This window comes from Alexandromys fortis, unplaced genomic scaffold (genome assembly GCF_014885135.2).
Source record: "Alexandromys fortis isolate MF-2015 unplaced genomic scaffold, M_Fortis_MF-2015_v1.1 scaffold_69, whole genome shotgun sequence".
Classification (NCBI taxonomy): Eukaryota; Metazoa; Chordata; class Mammalia; order Rodentia; family Cricetidae; genus Alexandromys; species Alexandromys fortis.
Window position 1 is genome coordinate 424,955 of NW_026067951.1, and position 21,793 is coordinate 446,747.

General features: G+C 41.8%; 2 protein-coding genes across 3 annotated transcripts in view; both read left to right on the forward strand.

The window, feature by feature from the left end:
• Positions 1 to 17,988, forward strand: part of Itga8 (integrin subunit alpha 8) — a 174,179-nt gene extending 156,191 nt beyond the window's left edge. For both annotated transcript variants that reach the window (XM_050150524.1, XM_050150525.1), the window contains exons 28-30: positions 5,135 to 5,236; positions 13,493 to 13,615; positions 15,322 to 17,988. In XM_050150524.1, coding sequence (XP_050006481.1) covers positions 5,135 to 5,236; positions 13,493 to 13,615; positions 15,322 to 15,408 — 312 coding nt within the window. In that variant the 3' untranslated portion in view covers positions 15,409 to 17,988. The remainder of the gene's footprint in view (positions 1 to 5,134; positions 5,237 to 13,492; positions 13,616 to 15,321) is intronic.
• A 2,363-nt stretch (positions 17,989 to 20,351) lies between these two features.
• Positions 20,352 to 21,477, forward strand: LOC126506769 (dCTP pyrophosphatase 1-like). Its single transcript, XM_050150562.1, has one exon. It carries the CDS (start codon positions 20,404 to 20,406, stop codon positions 20,914 to 20,916), a length of 513 nt encoding a protein of 170 aa, XP_050006519.1. The 5' UTR covers positions 20,352 to 20,403; the 3' UTR covers positions 20,917 to 21,477.
• The last annotated feature ends 316 nt before the right edge of the window (positions 21,478 to 21,793 follow it).

Here is a 21,793-nt window from a genome sequence, read left to right on the forward strand (position 1 = left end):
TAGCAGGCAGGTGGGACTTAATGTATTGTGCTTTTTTCTCTTCCGTGGTAGACTTGCAAACTGGTCAGAAAAAAGGTTCTACTTAGCTTGATACCAAGTGGACCTTCTTCCCTGATTGTTGCTTGCAGTGAAACCTTCTTCACTATTGAGAGTTTCAACAATAGTTGCTCAGAAAGCTCAGAAACACGGATTCTGGCAGCTTGTGAGTATTTAAAGATAAAATTAGTGCGGGCTTAAAAATAATTACTGGGCAGAACATGGAGGCCAACATCTGCAATTCCAACATCAGGCAATGGGGACAGGAAGAGGGTGAGTTCAAGGTCAGCTTGAGCTACCCAAAAAAGTCCTTTCTCAAATATAACCATCATCTTCACCACCATTGTTATCAGTCTTGAGAGGGTTTAAGCAGTTCAAATGTAGGAGAAAGAAAGGTCTCGATATTGGTATTTATCAAGCCCAGAAGCCTCCTTTCCCAGTAGTTTGCTGACCCCGTAACTTTGATTTGCACCATAAGGAAACCATAGTGGAAAAAGTGTATACCAACTGACTGGGAAAACAGCTCAGCCAGTACAGTGCCTGACACACCAGTACAAGGATCTAATTTCCATCCCCCAAAACCCAAGTGAAAAATAGGATATGGTGGTTTGCTCAGATAACCCCACCCCTGGGATTCAAGTGTAACTCTGAGGCACACTGGCCAGCCATCCTAGCCTAACTGCTGAGTCCCAGGTCCCAGGAGACTCTGACTCAAAAAACAAAGCAGACAGACCCTAAGAAAAAACAAGCAAAGTGGATCTTTGTCTTACACACACACACACACACACACACACACACACACACACCATACACAAACTCATGAGTGCACGCATGCACACACTGCATGCTAGAGACAGCCAATGAACTGCTAACAACAGCTTAAATGATGTGGTGTGGACAGAGGAACAGTGTACTTCTAAGGAGTAATAGCAGTCAGCCCACACTCTGTAGTGCAGAAAAGATTTGCCTCATGTCGTTTTTTTGAGACAGTACCTCCAGTAGTAAGGCAGATCTCAAACTCCCTGTAGAGCAGAGAAGAACCTTGAACCTCTGATCTGCTGCCTCTGACTTGGAGGGCTGGATTTGCAGTCCTACAATCACACCTCCTGTCTGAGTTCCCGATCTGACTTCACATTGTCCACAGTGACTGACTATGCCCTAGAAGTGTAACTCAACCCTTTCCTCCCAGAAGTTACTTTCAGTCAGTGTTGTATCACAGCAGCAGGGAGGGTACTAGAACACTGCCCGGTGTAATTAATCACTGGGAACCCTAGAATAGCGCCAAGTGTAATCAATCACCGGGAAATCTAGAACAGCACCAAATGTAATCAGTCACTGGGAAACCTCACCCTTTCGTTGTGAGAGGCCAACAAATTCATCATATGAAGATCTCAAAGGCCATCAGATAACTTGTATATCATTTCATGCGGTGCTTAGTTTGTGGTTCACTACATTTCTGTAGGGTAAGTCTTCCAGTTTGTGTCATCAAGTTGGAGAAGACAGAGTGGTGATGTTATTACTGAATGTTTGTTAATGGCTAATATCTTTAAGAGGTTCGCGAGCAGCATTGTTCCTGAGCACACAACATAAAGCAGACTCAGTCAGATTAAGGCAGCCGTGGTACTACGAGGCAATATAACTTGGAGAGTCGCCACTGTACATGTGGTCCAGATATCATTCTGTGGATCATGACTATAAAACAGGAAAATAGAAAATTATGAACCACAATATAAAACTTAAAATATAAATATATTTGCTATGACATAATAATATAATACTACATTTCAAATACAGTTTCATTGAAGACAGATTCAGAACCTCTGACATAGATCTCAGGCATTCTCAAAGACCCAGAAAATTCCAGTGGTTTGTGGACCAGTGAGACAAGAGTAATGAATGGAAATAAATGAACAATCTGAGGGGTCCAGCTGTGACAAAGGGGGGGGGTTAACAAAAGGAGGAGGTGCAGACTATCTACCCAGTGAGACTCCATTGGAGAAAACTGATTTTCCATTTGCTGGCAGGTGTCAATAGCAGATTGCTTCTCAGCTGGAGTGGGACCCTGTGTCCACTTCCCTGCTCAGTGCTGGGATCCCATCTAACTTGAACCTGAGCTGGTCTTGTGCACTAGCCTCTGTGAATTCATATATGCAACAGTCCCATTTTGTCTGGAAGACACTATCACACCACATCTTTAATGCAACAAGAAGCTCCTGTTCCTTAATCTACAAGCAGTAAAAGAAAACCTCTCTGTCTAGAATCCATGCAGAGATGCAACTCTTGCTAAACTTGTTTACTGAAGATATGGCTTCTAGTACTATAATTTAATTTTCTACCAAGTTTTTATTGAACTTGAAGATTAATGAAAACATTTTGGCTTTTTTGAGACTTTTTTTAAAATCACACTTACTATGTAGTCCAGGATGACTACTAATCACAGCAATCCTCCTGCCTCATCCTCTTACCTTTAATTATAGGTATGAACAAACATAACCAGTGAAAACTGCTATCTGTTTTTTTGTTTGTTTGTTTGTTTGTTTAGTTTCGTTTTGGTTTGGTTTGGGTTTTTTGGCTTTGTTTCTTTGGTTGGGTTTTTGCAGTGCAGGGATTGAACCCAGAGCTTTAAGCATGCTAGGCAAGGGTCTTTCACAGAAGTTAGAGTTTCTTTGATATGCCTCTCCAAATTCTGTACTGTTTTGTTTTAAGACAAGTCTTTGCAGCCTTGACTGGTAGACTAGCTTCAAACTCTTAAATGGCCCAGACTGAGATCACAGGCATGCACCTCCACCCCCAGCTCTGAAAGCTTCTTCATTGATGCTGTCCTGGTTAGGTTTTAGTCAGTCTGAAAACTGCTGGAATTATCTAGGAAAAGGACTCTCAATTGAGAAAATGCCTCCATGAGACTGCCCATAGGTAAGTCTGTGGGGCATTTCCTTGATTTATGATAATGTGCGTAGGACCAGGTTACTGTGGGTGCTTCCTCCCCATGCAGGAGGTCCTGGGTTATGTGAGAAAGCAGGCTGAGCAAGTGATGGGGTGTCAGTCGGTAAGCAGTGTTCCTCCATGGCTTTTCTTCAGTTCCTGCTTCTGGCTTCCAACTTTAAATTTCTGCCCTGACTTCTCTGCAAGATGGAGTGTGACCTATAAGATGAAATAAATCCTTTATTTTCTGGGTTGTTTTTGTCCTTGGTGTCTTATTGTGGCAATAGAAACCCTAACTGAAGCAAGTTTAGAGGCCTGGACACCATGAAGTATGGGTTTACAATTCTTACCCATAGACATGCCTGAGGCTGAATTAGGGGGATTACCCTCAGTTTGAGGCTAGCCTAGGCTACAGCAAGAGATCCAGGTGAGCTTTGGCTACAGAGTGTAAAATCATGGTATCTCATTACTGGAGTGAATGCTTCCTGTGTGAGGAACTTAGATGAAAACCATCAAGTGCTAGCAAATATCTCCACATTTTATAAAGTTTTAACTCTTAAATTAAAAAATACAACTTTTAGCTAAAATAGAAAAGACAGCCAAGAATAGACCATCAAAGAATGACACCTTGAACATAATTTGTTTCAAATGAATGGAAGTATTCTATTAGAAATTAGACAATTAGAAAGAAAACAAAAAGATATAGTTATTTTTAAATACATAAAAGTTTCCTTTCATGGTCTGTGCCTATTGTGTATAAAAAGTAGCATTTACTAGGGGAGAAAAATTTATTCATAGGAAAAACTTAACCTGTAAAAAGATTTGAGCAAAATTTCTACAATCCAAATAGTAGGATTGGTTCCAAGAGGCCCAAAACTGTGTTATAGGTGGGGATGTGCTGGTAACTGATGTCTGGGAGGAGTCAAAGGGCTCTGTGATATAACACTTGCCACTTTCCATGATAAAAATGGTCCTACCGTTGTTTTAGCATGCCAGCGCCATGTTAGAAAATACGGGTGCTGGGAAGAGATGCCCAAGCAGACATCACTGTATGACGTTTTCCTTTAGGAATGAAGTAGACACATGTAATATTAGTAACATTGGCAATTTAAAATATAGTTAAACAGAATTGACTTTTAACTGTTAAATTTTTATAAACGTAAGTTAATTTATATAATTTAATTTTTAATACTTATGTTGAAATTTTTGTACATGTACTTAATGTATCTTGATCATATTACTCCGTACTTCACCCTCTAACTCCCCCCCCCCAGAATCCTTCCCAATGTATCTCCCTCCCACCCCGTGTCCTGTTTATTTATCTATTATGCTGTGATTTAACAGCTGACCTCAGGATTTCAGAGTTTCCTTAGCCCCCAGGAGCATTCTAATCCCCACAACTGGAACACCTAACAGGGAGAAGGCGGAGGCTGTGGTAAACACCTTCAAGTGCACAGGGCAACTCCAGACACACCCACAGCCTCGGTAGCACCGAGACTGAGCATCCCTGCTTGGGATCTTCTGTGTGACTTGAGATGGGAAACATTTCTCTACAAGCTGTCACCAGGACTTTCCTCTTTCGGGGAACAAGCATCTGTAATCCCTGTGGGTCCCTTTGACCTTCACCAGCAGTAGCTCTAGAAAATCCTTATACTTACTCCTTTTTAGAACCTGAATTTCCTTAGAGCAGGGTTCCTCTCAAACGTAGGCACAAATATTTTACTAACAAAATGTATCTTAACCGGAGGTGGCACACACCTTAAATCCCAAGCACTTAGGAGGCAGAGGCAGGCTACATAGTGAGATTCTATCTTTAAAAAAAATCAAATATATGTATATGTGAGTGTATCCGTGTGCATGTACATATATGTAAAATAGAAGTTTAAAATGATTATTAAATATATATATAAACAGGTTAGTCGAATGTTTGAATATTTGAATGGATGGGATGGATATTTAGAGGAAAGATAAATTTACAGACACATTTGGAAGGATGGATAAATGCATCATAGTTGGATGGATAGATGGATGGATGGATGGATGACATAAAAGAAGGACAGAAAAAAGAAGAAAAAAAAATTGTACTGGACATAGAAATTCTGAAAACAACTGATTATGTAACAGTATTTTAAAGAGTTTTCAAGGACATAATTTAAATAAATGCTTTTCCTTTCAGAGAAAGAACGATCCCTATGCTCTTGCATCCCTGGTGTCCTTTGCAGTGAGGAAGATGCCCTATAAAGACCAGCCAGCGACACTCCCCACCGGGAGCATAGCAGTGAGTATCTCTTTAAGAACCACAGGCACAAATGATAAAGTTACTTCTAGAGCACTGTTCAGCTTGGGCTTGGTTAAAACATTTACATGAATTAGTGAATATTGCTCTCCTCTTTATCCCACCATTTTTTTCTTTCATTCTAGAAATTCCCCAGTGCCTTTTGATCCAGTTATTAAATTTCACATACATTTCTACATTAAAAACTACAGGTGCAAGGCTCACACTATACAGCACTTTCTAAGTCAGTTGTTCCGTGTCAGAGAAACGCATTCCAATAGAAATAGTGGTCATAGCAAAATCATACTGGGTTTTTAATTTTGATAAGAGCATGGAGAGTCTGGTAGGGAGAGAGGACACTTCCCCAGACCAGTGCAAACTTTTAGAGCTCTCTGTCCTTTTTGTGCCAAGAGCAATTCTGAGTTGAGAGGTGGGGGAAATATGAGCTTCAGTTGACCAAATATTGCTTTCTAAAATCGAGACTATTAAACACCATAGAAGCCACAGAACAGTTTTTGACATCTTCAGGAATGTGGCAAACCCATGCAAAGATGGGAAGGGCATCGTTGAGAGCACCAGTGGTATGGGTAATAAAACTTTGCCTTTACGGTTCCTTACAAAGACCATCTAACCTTGAAAAACTCAGTTCTCCTAATAGCAATATTAAAGCCAGGCGTCGTGCACACACTTTTAATCCCGGCACTCAGGAGGAAGAGGCAGGTAGATCTCTGTGAGTCCAAGGTCAGCCTGGTTTGCCTAATGTTACCAGGACAACCAGGGAGGTGTAGTGAGATCCTGTCTTGAAATAAACTTGTATTAAAGTTTCAAGCCTCATTTTTTTAGTTATCAGTGGGTATTTCCAGCCTCCAGTTTGAACTCTGAATCCCTAGGCCTTTGTTATTCAAAATGTGACTTGTAAACCAGGATCCCAGACATCTTCTGAGAGCTGGTTAGAAATATAGACGCAAGCTTCACTCTAAGCATGTATTGAATCAAAATTACCAGGACATCCACATGGGCAGGTTTGGGAAGCGCTCCTTTAGAATCTATGTAGTTGATCTCTTTGTCGTCCATCCATTTCCAGCCCTGGTCTTCCATCTCACTGTAATGGTTCATCTTTGCAGCCTAATTAACCTTTGACTATAGAAATTAGGGGTTGAAGAAATAGTTCAGTCAGTAAATTGCTTGTCTTGCGAGCATGAGGCCAGGATCTGGAGTCACACCCTTTAAAAGGAGAAGGCGACTGGAGAGATGTCTCAGTGGTTAAGAGTGCTAATTGCTTTCCCAGGGGACTGAGTCTCACCACACGGTAGCTCACACCATCCATTTGTAACTCCCATTCCAGGGAACTCCACGTCCTCTTCTGGCCTCTGTGGGCACCAGTCATGTGAGTGGTGCACAGATATATATGCAGGCAAAATGCCCATACATGGAGTACAAAATAAAATAAAAGGCAGTGGGCTTGATTCTGCACGCCTGTACTCCCAGCACGGAGGCGGTAGAGACAGCCTCGCCAGGCCTCAGGCTCCCTGGACAGCCTGTCTCACTTACCTTACCAGTTCTAGGCCCATGAGAAACCCTGTCGCAAAAGAAAAATAAAAGCAAAGGTGGAGTAACACCCAAAGTTGTCTCCACACACATGCACGTGCGTCTGCTCACAAACACACACATAGACACACACTACAAAATTACATGGAACAGATTATCTATTGATTATTCTTCCAGTCTCAACTTTGAGTAGACAGTATAAATATGAATATTTACTCATGCAACTTTAAATGCATGCAGAAACGTGTACATCCTGAGCGCTCTCTCCAGGCGTCTGGACTAAGTAGGCTGGGGGCAGGGCCCTGCGATTGATTTACAGCCCTTACAGGAGGCTCCTCAGGGGAAGCCAAGGCTGAGAGATTTAACGCCACAGAGCACTGAGAGGAAAAGCAAAGGCTTTGAAGCCCTTCAATCTAATTTGAAACCGTAGCTATCATATGAAACTGTTAAGATAATTAATAAAATTACATAATCAAACTTTTAGTGATTTGCAAGAGATAACTAAGTCTCCAGTCTCAATAAATGTTAATATCATCCCCAAATGTCTTCTCGTCTCTCTCTAAGTCTGGCAAGCCCGCACTGGAAATGACAATAAAGATTTGAGCAACGGGTTTTAAAGTCAGCGTGGCCACATCTTTCTTCATTTAGATCACTTCTCTTTCTCTCACAAGTTGTCTGCTACAGCCTGGATTTATGTTCAACCCAGCATACAGAGGCTTAGGGCTTTTAATACAGAGTGTTCATCCAAGGAGGTTCAAAGACTTGCAGCTCTCAGGGAGATAAATCCAGACCCCTTTTGTTTTCTTGGAGCACGTGTTTCATAACAAAAACACATGTTCCAGTCGATTCCATCAACAGGATCGCATCCTTCAGGTCTGGCTACAGGTGACAGCCTGCTGTTCTCAACTCATCTCAAAAGATCCATGAAATGATCAAATGCATGCTTCCTCCCACGGCACCATCCGTTACCATATTAAAAACGAAAGAAAGATCCGTTATCTGGTGACGAAGATTTACCGCATCGTTTAGGTAGAGGTTATTGGAAAGACATTTAGCAAGGGAACTGCTTTCAAGTCTCCCAGTAACTGACTCACAGGGGAAGACCTTGCCAGTACATAGTTAGCTGTTGAGTGTAGGGAACCGGTCTGGTCTCCCTGTGGCTTAGAGAGAACTGTGGCTGGAGGGGGCAGACATCTTGTGGAGAAAGTTCTCAAGGGTCTCTCCATTCTTCCTCTCAGAAAGAGCCCCACCAGAGAGAACTGCTGTACGGTGGTTTAATCAGTCACTTGAGAAGCAGCCAATGTCCATCTGGACACTAGGAAGACTTTGTAGTGAGAAGTTGATATATGATTGTTTTCCTAGACTCTTGTGTGGGATGGTTGGTTGGTTTGTACTTCCTTTTCAACGTGGTCATAAGTCAGCCGTATCTTATAAGTAAGCTCTGCTTGTGTAGGAAATAGTCTCTGCCTGCCATTCACGCAGCATCTGAATTGGTAACACATGAACTCCTCTCAGAGGTGAGGCAGGGGTTTAGAGGCATACCAATGCATCTTAAGTCATCACAGCACAAGGGAAAAAAGAAAGAGATTATTCAATTACATGAATGCTTTTTTTTTGACGTACTATTGAGACATAGGCATTTGCATGTTATTCAACAAACACCCACTTCCACAATTTACACCTAGGAGAAAGGATTGTTGTTTAGTATAAATGTAAAAATGATTATTATTATAAACAATTTTGTGAAAATATTTATGAAAAAAAATCTCTCTTGGAAGTTGCAAATACACTTCATTTTCAGATTTTTTTTTCACAAAACTTCAACATTTATGAACAGAATTCTTGAATGAGATGGTGTCTTTGGAGCACAGACATCCGACGGGATAGCATGATGCCGAGGGCTGTTAACTGTGTGCTCAGCTGTTCCCCTTTGTGTTTCTCTTTGCTCTAAATGGCATTGTAGGTAAAGCGTTTTGGCACATTTATTGAAACATTCGCCTGCCCCCATTGCAGTGTGTTTGCATAAGAGGTTGTGATATGTAAGCATACATATTAATGTTAATTACAGTTGCAAACACAAGGAAGCTGTTTCCTCCCACCTTGGTGTTTTCTCATCAAAATACCCAGAAATATACCATAAATACCAATGATGGAATGTAGACATATTGAAGTTTATTTATAGTCTTTCAACCATAATAAAGAACAGCAAGATTTATGATTTGATGGAGGTAAGATTAAATGGTCCCTGCTCAGGATCACTTTGAGAAAATCCAACTGCTTATAATTTATAGATTCCACTTCCTAAAGCCACAGATAAAAATAATAAGTGAGTTGCTAAGTTTTTATACTATTTCTTTAAATAGCTTCAAGTTCCTGATAAGCAAAAATACATAAAAGCAGATAGTTGATTTGTGGGCTGGCAACTGGACTCCCCACAATATCTTAAGTTTTCCAGTTACTCAGTATTAACCGTTGTATCAGAAGCCTGGTGTCTGGAAATAAATCGTTCAGTTTTTTGAGGGGGAAGACAGAGAGAGAGAGAGAAAGAGAGAGAGAGAGAGAGAGAGAGAGAGAGAGAGAGAGAGAGAGAGAGAGAGAGAGAGAGAGAATGTACGCGCGCACACGCAAACACACACACACACTCATGCATGCAGGCATGAACCTAATGGAACCTAGTGGAGGTCAGAGGACAACCCAGGAGCTGGTTCTCTCCTGCCACCTTGTGGAATCCAGGGATTGCACTCTGGTCATCAGGCACAAGGGCTTCTTTCCAGAGCAAGCCTAAAGTAAGCTCTCGCTCAAAGTGTGTTGCGTTCTCTGCTCACAGCAGAGACAAATCCTACAGTGAGGGTTTGGATGGATCAGCTGACCTCACCATTGTGTCACAGGGACAATGCCAGGCGTGTAGAGTCCGAGTTGTATAAATGTGGGGCTGCAGAACAAGCTCATAACTTGATTGCATTTTCGTTCTATAAAACGTGAACGGGAAGATCTGATGTCATACAAATGTCTTTCCATTAAGCACAGTTAGTGTTTCAGGGCTGCACTTCACTCTAGCGCTTGAAACCTTTGCGGCTGCTGCATGCGGCCTGTGTTCAGAGCAACTGAACTTTGGAAACAATCAAAAAGAATGTAAGAAATAATTTACTTTTTAAAATATTAATAGCACGTTTAAATGATATTAAATTTGAATTAACAGATAGTACTTGATATTTGGGTTTTAACAGCATGTTGTTAAAGTTAATGTCTCCTATTCTCATTTTTAAATGTGACTGATACAAAATTTGAATTCACAGGTGTCTAATATTTCTATTGGGCGGCAGTGAGAAAGACCAAGGTCACAGCTGAGGAGTACAATCAAAGAATATGGGGTGTTTCATATGATTTGACATAAATACACATTTCTCAGCACAAATCGCAGTCGTAAGAAACCTCATCTGTGGTGCACTTTCTCATCAGTTTTGAGCTTGTGGATACTCCAAGCTAAGCTTCCCGAGGGCTTGTCAAGATGAATATAAGCACTGGAAATGACCAAGTTTCGGTGTTTGTCAGTACTTTATTTTCATTCAAATATTTCCAGAATTATCTTCCAATTCCCCACCACCATGAATATAAACAAACATAGGTCCTACCAAAGTGACCAGTTAAGTTGTTTCCTTTTAAGCCGCATACAATTTAAGTCTCTCATTTATCTCTGCAGAGCAGCGAGTCTCAGGAAGAGCTGTGCTTTGCTAGTGGCCAGCCATTACAGCAGAGTCACAGGTCGGGATGTTACCGGGCTCCCTTCTTTCCAAACCATAGAGCTCTCCCAATGGGGCGTGGTGTTCGGCTCTTTGCGGTCACTCTCTGTTAACTGCATTACCTGCCTGTCCACTGACACTGGTGTCACAACTTCTAACTGTGAAGCATAAATGCCAGGTCATCTTAGGGAGGCACCAGGGTGGACAGGGGTCCGCAGCTGCACCAACCTTAGACTGTGCCATTGGATCAGAGGCACAGGGAAGCCCTCAGAGTCCCTCGAGGCCTTCCATCCCTTCCCCTTCGTGAACTGAATGGAATGCTAAGCAAGAAATATCCATAGCATGGGGAGTCCTTACGCTTCAGGGGACTCGGAGGGATGGGAGGAAGTGGTAGCTTTAAAATAAACCTACTCTTCCTGGAAGCAGGCTGGCCACAGTTTTGATAACGAGAAATTCAGAATTCTGGAACCAAAAGAGGATTTCAGAGTTTTGGATTACCACGTGGTGATCATCTCCCACGCACTGCCTAAGGCACGGCTGCCAGAAACTCTGGAAACAAATATAAGCCAAGAACCACGAGAGTTGCTCCCTGGTTTAGACGCCCCTGCTGAGAACATGTGTCCATCCCATGCTTGAATTGTACTTTCTCACTACTGTTGTAAGAGAGAAAGTCCTTTAGGTATCTTTCTTTGATCTTTGTGGGGGTCTTTCAACAGACAGACTGACTTTTGACACAGTCCATTAAAGCTTACAATGACCTGGTGAAGGACACATAATCCATTTATTTGTCTGCTAGATTGGGGCATGGATTAAGATGGGAGGAACAATAGAACCAGGAAGAACTGAGCAGAACATTGGCAGGGGCCATAGCTAGTTGAGAAGGCAGAACAAACTCACAATACATACATACAAACATACATACATACATACATACATACATACATACATACATACATGGGTCTGGTTAGGGCCCAATATTAGGTTCCAGTGATGAAAATGCCCAATCATTTCCTGCCATACCAGTTCACAGCTACCAACTAGCCATGAGTCTCCCTCACAATTTCCTTTAGGATTGTGGTCTAGAGTTCTCAGGTAGTTTCTATGTTAAATACATTCAATGAATGTATTTAAAATGAAGAGCATATAGACCAATTTAAAGGAAGCAATGCCTATTACTGTAAAGTCAGACACTTATATCAAGCATGGTAGATAGTAGTCAGTTCCAAGATATTCTGTATTTTTATTTTCTCTGAGCAAAGCTCTCAGCAGCATGGATTAGTCCTCTCCACTTTACATAGGGGTCTGTAGCTTCCTTGCCCAGACTCCCAGCTCTGGAGCAAGAGAGTTCCTTCTTCTGACCGTGTGGGCCTCATTTTCTTACAGGAATCTTTCCAACAGGGGGGAATGACATGGGCTCCTATTGTCTCTAGGTGCTTTCTCCAGCTCTGTCCATGAAAATTGGACTTGGGCTTGAAGGCAGCCCAAACTCATGAGAATAATACCACACCACTTTACACAGTACAGCATCGATCTAAACAACCATCAGAGTGTCTCCTACAAATAATGATGTTTAGTAGGGAGTAGAACAGCACTGCAATGGGGATACATTTGTTATAGCAAACTGAAGGTAATTGGAGAAGCTGAGGGAAGGAAAATAGTTTGTGAATGTGTGTGTATGTGTGTGGGGGGGCTTACAAGTTAATACAAAAGGAGTATATTAGTTGTAGGTCTTTGTCTTCCCTCTTGCTAGACCCTATGCAAAAATAAGAAGGATGAAGATATTTTGAAACAGTAATCATGAGTCTAGGGATTAATGAGTCTAGGGAGTAACTAATGTTATTTTAAATTTATCAGATAGTTGATGGGCAGATAACTTTACAGAACTGTAGTGTGTGGGTATTGTATGGTATAGTGCACGTGTGTGTGTGTGTGTGTGTGTGTGTGTGTGTGTGTGTGTTGAAGTGACCTTTTTGATCTGGACAGAATCTTCTTTGTAAGATTTTCTTTTTATTTATGTGTATGGGTATGTCAACATTTGTGTGCAGGTGCCTGCAAAGGTCAAAACAGAAAGTCACATCTCCTGGAACTGGATTTATGGGCAGTTTCAGATGCTGGGAATCAAACTTCCATCGTCTGCAAGAGCGGAAAGTGCTCTTAATCATTGAATCATCTCTCTAGGCCCTCCCCCATGGCAGAATCTTTGTTACTGATTATTATCAAGCAATCATTCATAAAAACCCTCCTTCAAATAAAAAAAAAAAAGAAAAAACCCTCCTTCATACAGCCTTTATTTATTCCTGTTTGTTAGAACTTACATTAGTGGCTTCACTCTCATTCTATTTTTGCATCAACTAATTCCATAAAAATGCAAGCTAGGGGATGGCAAGATAGCTCACTGGGTAAGAGCGCATGCTGCCAATCCTGACAACCTATGTTCTAGTCATAGAATTCACAAGGTTCTATGGAGACAACTGCCGAAAGAAAGGAAGGGAGGGAGGGAGGAAGGGTGGGAGGGAGGGAGGGAGGAAGGAAGGAAGGAGAGAAAGAAGGATGGATGCAGGGTGGCTAGCCTCAAGTTCTCAGCTGTCATTCAGTACCAGATCACAAAGTCTACAGAGGAAGAGATCCAGTACTGACATTAACTAGTGACATGAACTCTTGAATATCTAATATTTCATGATTGTTCACAAATTCACCTTTTGGTGAGTTTAGCTGACTTACATGAAGTCGACATTCGTAGCCCTTTGTTTGCATAGAAGTCCACATTTACCTGGATTTCAGTCTAGGGTTCCATGATTAAAGGTCACCACCCAACAAGTATATGTTATTAGATTTTCATGTAGCCTCCTAGGCATGGGTGTGTGTCTGTTTTAGAGAGCCCGCATTCAGTCACTATGACCTCCTAATATCCCCCTCGAATTCCTTCAGTTCTTGCTTGGCTCATCAGACAGTTGCTTTGCTTTCTTTTCAGATTAAGACGTCGGTCATCTGGGCCACTCCGAATGTCTCCTTCTCAATTCCACTGTGGGTCATAATACTAGCAATCCTTCTTGGCTTGCTGGTTCTGGCCATCTTAACTTTAGCTTTATGGAAGGTAAGCGATCTTTCTTTGCTTTTTCTTTGGGGTTCAGAAGCCATTGAGGGGGTGAAAGGATATTGTTGGAAAGTATTAAATATAACGATAAAGTCATAAATTGCTGATTTTGATAAATCTTCAGAACAGAAGAAGATTGTGTCTATTTTGTTTTGGAATTTAATGTGTGTGAAGAGAATATTGTGAAAGATGAGGGATAAACTGCTTCCACATTGAAGTTTTTGGGAGGAGGTGATTTTATTTGAGTGATAGAAATAGAGCCTGGGGCTTTGCACAGGCTTTCTCTCCTGAGAGGCATTCCCAGAACTTATCTTGAGATTTCTTATAAATAAATATATTGAATAATTGTCTTAGGACCCGTGGTCTTCTTTTTGATGGGCTTAGAGTAATTTTATCATTATCAAGACTCCTTTTTCTTTTCAGTAACCAGGAAGTTGTGTGTTTTGTTGACATGAACCTATCATCAGTCCTTTGAATTTCTCTTTAAAAGCAATGCAACTCTGCAGCTAATATAGATTGATTCTCATTTGTTTCCATTTCAACTATTAGGCCAAATAGGCCGTGCATAAGGTGTCTGGAGTGAGTTTTCCATCTTGCCAATTAGTTTGTCTCTAGTAGAAAATCTTAACGAATCGTTAGGGATGTCCTGCTGAGGCTTGTTCTGAAAGTCCATAAGAGCATCAGATCTACAGCCAAGTGTCTTGTCCATCTGCCAAGTTACACGGAGTCTCTCGCTCTAAATAAAAAGCAGTGTCATAGTGACATTACACATCTCGACCAACCACTATTGTGTGGCCCTCTGAGAAAATGGCAATTATAAATTTTGAAACAATAGGCAGCAGTCTGCTTTACAGAACTTAGAGAACTTTGAGTTGAAGAATAGCTTTTCTAATCATTAACAGCTGTCTGTACTGTCCTGAGCCCATACAGTCACTGTCACACATGTAGAGATATCTTCAGCATTGTTCTGGTCTTTATGGTAACTGGATATCAATCTATATGCCAAATGAGAGAGTACCCTACTAGTCTTGCAAAGAAACTCTTTCTGTGCTTCCCACATGAGAAACAATAAATAATAATTCTAGGGTTCTGGGAAAATAAGCATCCTCTGGGGTTAAATATTAATTTGAAATTGAATAGAAAGATGGTTCTGGAGCCATCTTTACCAGAGTACTGGTAAATCTGTAGAAAGTCACAAGGATGTCCCATCCTGCCTGGTGCTGTTATTGACATAAATCACAAATTGGACCTTCCTCTAAACACCGTATGTCCCACCAAGTCCAGAAGAACAGGCAACAATGTCTCCCTGTGATGTGTCCTAAGTACCCTACAGAATACCACAGGGAACGACACGTGTCAGGTCAACTGTGGGGCACCATGAGGGAAGCATGCAGAAAGACAGAAGGATCCTTAGTGCACTAGTGACAGGATGGGATAGCTAAGGTCTGTGAGCGGCATCGGTAAAATGAAGACATCCTGTCACTACTTCCTGTGTGGCGGGAGGAAGTCAACAGATGCACTGCCAACCTTGTCTGGGCAGTGACTTCTCTCCACCAGTAACCAACACTCTGATTTTCCCTCTTGATTTGGACAATTAGACAGATAGTTCACATATCCCAGGTTTCTTATAAAATGTCTAAAATGCAAATTCCTTAAATAAGGTATTTCACACACTCTCCAGATGACTTGATTTTTCTTTCTCCTAGTGTGGCTTCTTTGATAGAGCAAGACCGCCTCAGGATGAAATGACAGACAGGGAACAACTGACCAGCGACAAGACACCGGAGGCATGACTCGGAAACATGAAGCCCTAAAATTCAAACACTGGTCCTGTTCAAAGAAAGAAGGGACATGACTGCAAAATGACCAGAGCCTTCCATATGTGCCAGTGACCTAGGGAACGGGGGGTGCCTAAGGATCACCTTGTCTGCTCCACGCATGGGCACGGAGCACAGAGAACCCTGTGGGAAAAGAAACCCCCAACACTGTAGAAACAACCAGCAGTTATGACAATTCCTGTTGCTTTCACCATTTCACATCTGGCTGAGAGTTTGGAATGGCTGTGGGAACTCAGACGACTGTCCAGATCAGCCCAATGTGACTTTCAAAACTGATGCCTACAGAGATGAGATGAACTAAGGTTCAACGCTACTGTAACCCAATGGACTCTCTGACACCTCCCTACAGAAGAGCAGCCTTTCTAAGGATGCGATGGCTCAGGGAGACAAGCAATGTGTTGTCAGGACTGTGAAAGTACTTGTGGAACAACAGAGATCATTTAGTTAAGTGAGAACAAAAAAAAATGTATTTATTTATTTTCCATTTCTCTAGGTAGAGAATCAGGCCATCTAGAGGATATCGAAATTAAGACTTAGTTGGCTAGATTTCAACATCATTCCACTTATTTCTTCTTGAGACAACTACTCCGTGAAGATAACATGTTTAATTGGGCTTCTTAGTGTGTTAGATGGTGTTACACACAAATTGGTTTTAGGGGTCAGTTTTGCTAATATCTTGCTGCCTGCTACCTGGAGTTACCTTTCTTCATTCTCTAGAGGAACTCACATCTGCATAATTCAACACAAAATTTTGTATTTATAGTTCTTTTTGTACATGTAAAAAAACTATTTCCACTGATTTCTTTAAAGAATTCATTTCAAGGTACTCACTACCCTGATGGTGTTTGAAAGTACGGGCACAAGTTGTAGAGTCCATATAAAAAGCAATTTAGCAATATGGGTGAATCTTATTCTAATAGTTTACACACCATTATTTAGCTTGGGATCTACACACCTGCTTTTGTTGTAATATCTCATGCTTATACAAAAGAGAAAATGTGTTGAGTATAAATCAGATGGAGATATATGTAGTTATACAGGTGTGAGGCAAACGGAAAACTCACTCCTAAGGACCTAACAATATTTTTAAAGCTTCATTACCCACTCCTTACTATTAATCTTTCCTAGAATGTAATCTTGGAAAATAATCTTCTATACTTAAGCTATTTTACCATCATCTTTACTTAGTCATCCAGAAAATGTTGCTTAAAGCTCTTGTAAACCATCCATAACCATTTGTAATGTCATCATTTTGAAGTAATATTGACCCAGCCAAATGCATATGATGATCTTCACAATTTTATATCCTTTATATACTAATGAAAAATTGCTAGGGAGAAATGCTGAACAAAATTTTATGTGCAATATATAAAAGACCTATGTATCTGAGGAATGTTTACACTGGCATTAGTTTTTTTTTTAAATTAATATCCTGAATACGAAGTCTGATACAACAAGCTGACCAAAATCCTAACCTTTACAGAGCAGTCTTGAAAGTCTGTGTCTCAATTTCAGCAATGACACTTTGTTTGAAAGATGAGCCAAACTCACAGACAGTAAATTTTATGTGGTACCTTAACCTGGCAAGGAGCCACTTGGCTTCAATTGCCGAAGTTCGTTGGAAAGCAAGTGGGAGACACAGAGACAAATATCGTTGCTGTTCATCATCCCCTGCTTGTCAATTAAATCTGTCCCCGTAGCTGGTTCATGTCTATCAGGAGCTCACAGCTAGCTCCCGGTCTGTGTGATTGGTGTATGGACAGCATTGCACTTGCCTCAAAGAGTTTTGAGGGTTCCATACCAGACTCTGGAGTGGTCGTCACTGTTCGTCTTCTTGGTAGAACCAGTTTCATAGGCAGAAAGCCATATATATGATATAATTTGAGGGATGACAAACAGCTCTCTCTACACTACATAATGACTTAACTTTTGTCATTCCTGATGTGGGACCAATGAAGGAACTCAGAGAACTCTTAGAGCTAAACATCAGATTTGGGGGAGACAGTTTATACAGCCTAATGGGGAGAAACTAGACATGTCAGGGGGAAGATGGGACCAACACAGGAAAAGATATGGGGATATCAAAGGGAAAACATGGCTTCTCATTGTCTCCACTGTAGAAGTACACAGCGAGTTGTCATCCACATGCACACAGAAAACTGAGGTCAGGGGAAGCCTCCGGTGGGATGTTCTGAGACACGCCAACCTCACAGAGAACACTAGTATACAACAATGCTCACAACATTGCTGAGTCCTTCATAACTCATGTGCTGGGCTTCACCAGGAGCTTATCGGTGTTTCTCTTCATTAAGTTCTTTTTTCTAGTTCTTGCAGCTGTTTTCTTTTATATCTAAGACATGGGGAAATGAGCAGATTTTGTAAACTTGGAGAATTTTATACAGTAAAGTAATAATGTTCTAGTCATCACTGAAATCCAAATCTTAGAACTCTTGTTTTATTTAAATACGTGTGTAGAGACGGTGGAGATGTTCATATACCTGTTTGCATTGTCACCAATAAAATTAAAAATTAAAGGCACAAGAGCATGTGTATGGCTTATTTCATGTACTACATGAAGCTTTTCCATTTATAATAGACCAGCAACAAAGAGGTCTTTATACCTTTCTGCCTTGATTCCTTTTTTATAAGAACATGTAACATTGGAAGAAGTTACCTTTCTGTGGTAAAACTGCTCTAGACTTGGCTTGGGGTGTTGACTGTTTGACTGAGTAATTGAGCCCTTTAAGACATGCGTACATGTATAGTCATGGATGACATCGGAAAGGAGGATCAAATGTTTGCATCATTCCTAATAGTTCCACACTCGTGCAACTGATCTGACTGTTGTTTTTTTTTTTAATTTGCACATACAGCTCTTTCATAAAGCTCTTCCTTCCATCTTTAGCCAACTCCAAGGTTCTTATGTGCCCCCATCCTCCAGTTGACTCACTTCCCACCTGTGCTTATGATTAGATCGCAACCTGATTGCCTTTCAGGGAGAACAATCACCACATCTTTTCAATTGTGTGCTTCCTACACCTAGCCACAACGCCTGGTATATAGTGGATGCTCCAGAAGCTGAGGCACAAGTGGATATATATTTGCCTACTAAATATTCATGGTGGACATGTACTTTCATAAACCACTTCAAATATTAAATACCAGAGCAGTCCACATTTCTACTTATAATGTCTGTACAATATTATTAGAAGTTGATTGATTACTTCCAATTTAAAAATTCTGGCTTCAGAAATCTGAAACTTTTGAATGTCAATATGGGCCAAAAATTCCATATTGGATCTGATGCAATCAGTCCCAATGAAAACACATGCACTGACACTGGAGAGATGAATTAATGGATGAAGATGCTGAGCTGCCTAGTTCAAGGCCAGCTTTACACAAGCTAGAGTTATCTGAAGGGAGGAAACCACAACTGAGAAAAGACCACCCTAAGATCCAGCTGTAAGGCATTTTCTTAATTAGTATTGATGGGGAGGACTCGGCCCACTGTGGGTAGAGCCATCCCTGGGATGGTAATCCTGGGTTCTATAAGAAATCAGGCTGAGCAAGCCAGGGGGAGCAAGCCAGTAAGCAGCACCCATTCACAGCCACTGCATCAGCTCCTGCCTCCAGGTACCTGCCTTGTTTAGGTTCCTTTCTTGACTTTCTTCTATGATGAACAACAATATGGAAATATAAGCCGAGCCTTTGCTCTCCAGCTTGCTGTTTGGTCATGGTGCTTTGTCACAGCAATAGAAATCCTGGCTAAAACAAGGGCTTCATTGCTTTGGCAGAGAGAGAACTAACGTCCAGTTCCTAGCACCCACACACAACCACCTGTATCTCCAGTTCTGGAGACCATAATCCCTCTTTTGACCTCCTTGAGTACCCATACACACATAGACATATACACAACTTTAAAAAAATGAAGAAGTACATGAGCAATATTTTGAAAAAAAAAAAAGTATCTCCAGGTTATATGTACAAGGTATATGTGAAACAGAAATATATTTTATGGCTAGATATGGATCTAATCCCTAATCATCTCAACGTGGTGTGAATATGAACTGTCTTCCAAAAGCTCATGCATTTGAACACTTGAGCTCCATAAGGAGACACTATTTAGGGGAAAACCCTCCAGTTGAGGAATCGGGTCACTGACATAGATGGGATAGACATTGAGAGTTAAAAGCCAGTAGCCACCCCCACTCCCAGTCTACTCTCTGCTTCTTTGTTCTTTGCAGTATGAAGATTCCCAGCCACCTGCTCACCACACCTCACCCATCCACCCTAGCAGACTGTCCCCTCACTAACAATGAACCAGACTAAGTGTTTCCTCTTTCATGCTGTTTCTTGTCATGTGCGCCATCACCACAGTGTAGGAAGCAGCGAAGGCTCCCATCAGGTATGTATGAGAAGGATGACTAGCATCCCATGACAGGTGCCGAAGCCTTACTCAGTGAGCTGTCACTCACTACCGTGTCTCTCTGGCTGTAAATAGCTATTCACAGTTTCAGACATTAAGACAGCATTGAGAACAGAATGTGTGTGCAGAGGTTCTCTCTGCATTTTTTCTCACTAAATGAACTTTGTAAGACTGGAGATTGTTCACTGAGAGGCAATGGAGATCTTTGTAGCTCTCCATAACCAAGATATTGCTCTCGAGAAAAATGAATAAATTTGCACTGACCTGAACATACATTTTCATTCATAATTCTGTCATCGGTATTTAACAGTTTCATGATTACTTCTAAGTTTTACTTTATTTTGATCTGAAGTTCATTTTAAAATTAAATAAATGTAATGGACACATTTGAGTTTAAGTTCTAATATTTCATCATTCACTCAACACACATCAATTTTGTTAATACCCCATGAGATATTTGTTAATGGACTCCGAACGTGGCGCGGGGTTTGCTAGCTGCGGCGTGGCGGGGACTGGTGGGCGGAATGTCCCAAGCCGGTGGTGGTGCGGACATTGATGCGGGGCAAGAAAACTCTGCTGCTGCCGGCCCGTTCAGCTTCAGCCCGGAGCCCACGCATGAGGACATCCGACGTCTCCATGCAGAATTTGCTGCTGAACGGGACTGGGAGCAGTTCCACCGGCCTCGGAACCTGCTCCTAGCCTTGGTGGGAGAAGTGGGTGAGCTGGCGGAACTCTTCCAGTGGAAGTCTGATGCAGAGCCTGGTCCTCAAGCCTGGCTGCCAAAGGAACGAGCAGCCCTTCAAGAGGAGCTCAGCGATGTCCTCATCTACCTGGTGGCATTAGCAGCCCGTTGTCGTGTGGATTTACCTCGAGCAGTAATTGCCAAAATGGACACCAACCGACGACGCTACCCAGTCCATCTCTCCCGAGGTTCTGCCTGCAAGTACACAGACTTGCCCCACGGGGCCATCCCCGAAAACCAGGCAGTAGGGGCTGCAGAACCTACCTCTGAGTTTGAAAGCCAGGCCTCCACCTAGGAAACAGTGTCAGAACAGCAGAGATAGACTCGTTCTAGTCCGTTCTTAACTGAGTCATAGGTCTGAGGCCCGGGTTTCCAAAAGATAATCTCCTGGACTCTTCTCTCTCAATAAAATGATACATGACAACGACGTCTAGATTTTTCCTGGGTGGCTAGGTGGAACATCTCAGGGCCTTCAGAGAAGCAGGCTTACAAAAGCAGAGAACCGGAAGTAAATGTGGGCCACAAGGCTTTGATGAGTGCAGAATACAGCTTCCTTTCCTCTTTGGTTCCTTGGTCAAGTAAAGGCCACCCACCCCACTCACCTGGCTAATTCTGTTCTTCCTCTGCAACGAGGTGGTACTGTGTGAATGATTTATGTGGTGTGTAACCTAAGGCACCCCCCTTCCCCTAAGACTGTTAGGCCTGCCTCCCCAAAACAGGGTCACACAGAGAAAGCAGTAGTAGTGATTATCTGCCCCTCAGCCTGTTTGCACATTAGTGAAGTGAGGGTTTCCCAGCACCCTCTCCTGCCCCTCTTGCCTTCCCAGGTAAAGCAAGTAAGTCATCATTAAACTGCTTTATTTTATATTCCCAAACCCTCTGAAAAAAAAAGATATTTGTTAATACCCCCATCAGACTACCCTGTCATCTTAATGGGATTCATGAATGCTAGTGAGAAGAACGTACATCAGTTTACTGTCCCTGTAGCTTGGAACACGAGGATGAGCCCTCTGCTTTGGATTGTACATTACACTTTCAAACCTAAACATAATGAATGGTGTATGGCCACTGAGAGGAAATCAAGCAATGCTAAGTTTCAATATTCTTGGTGCTGAAGGTCAAGAAAGAATCACTAGGCTAACATAACCTGTGTATGCGGGATGGACTCATCA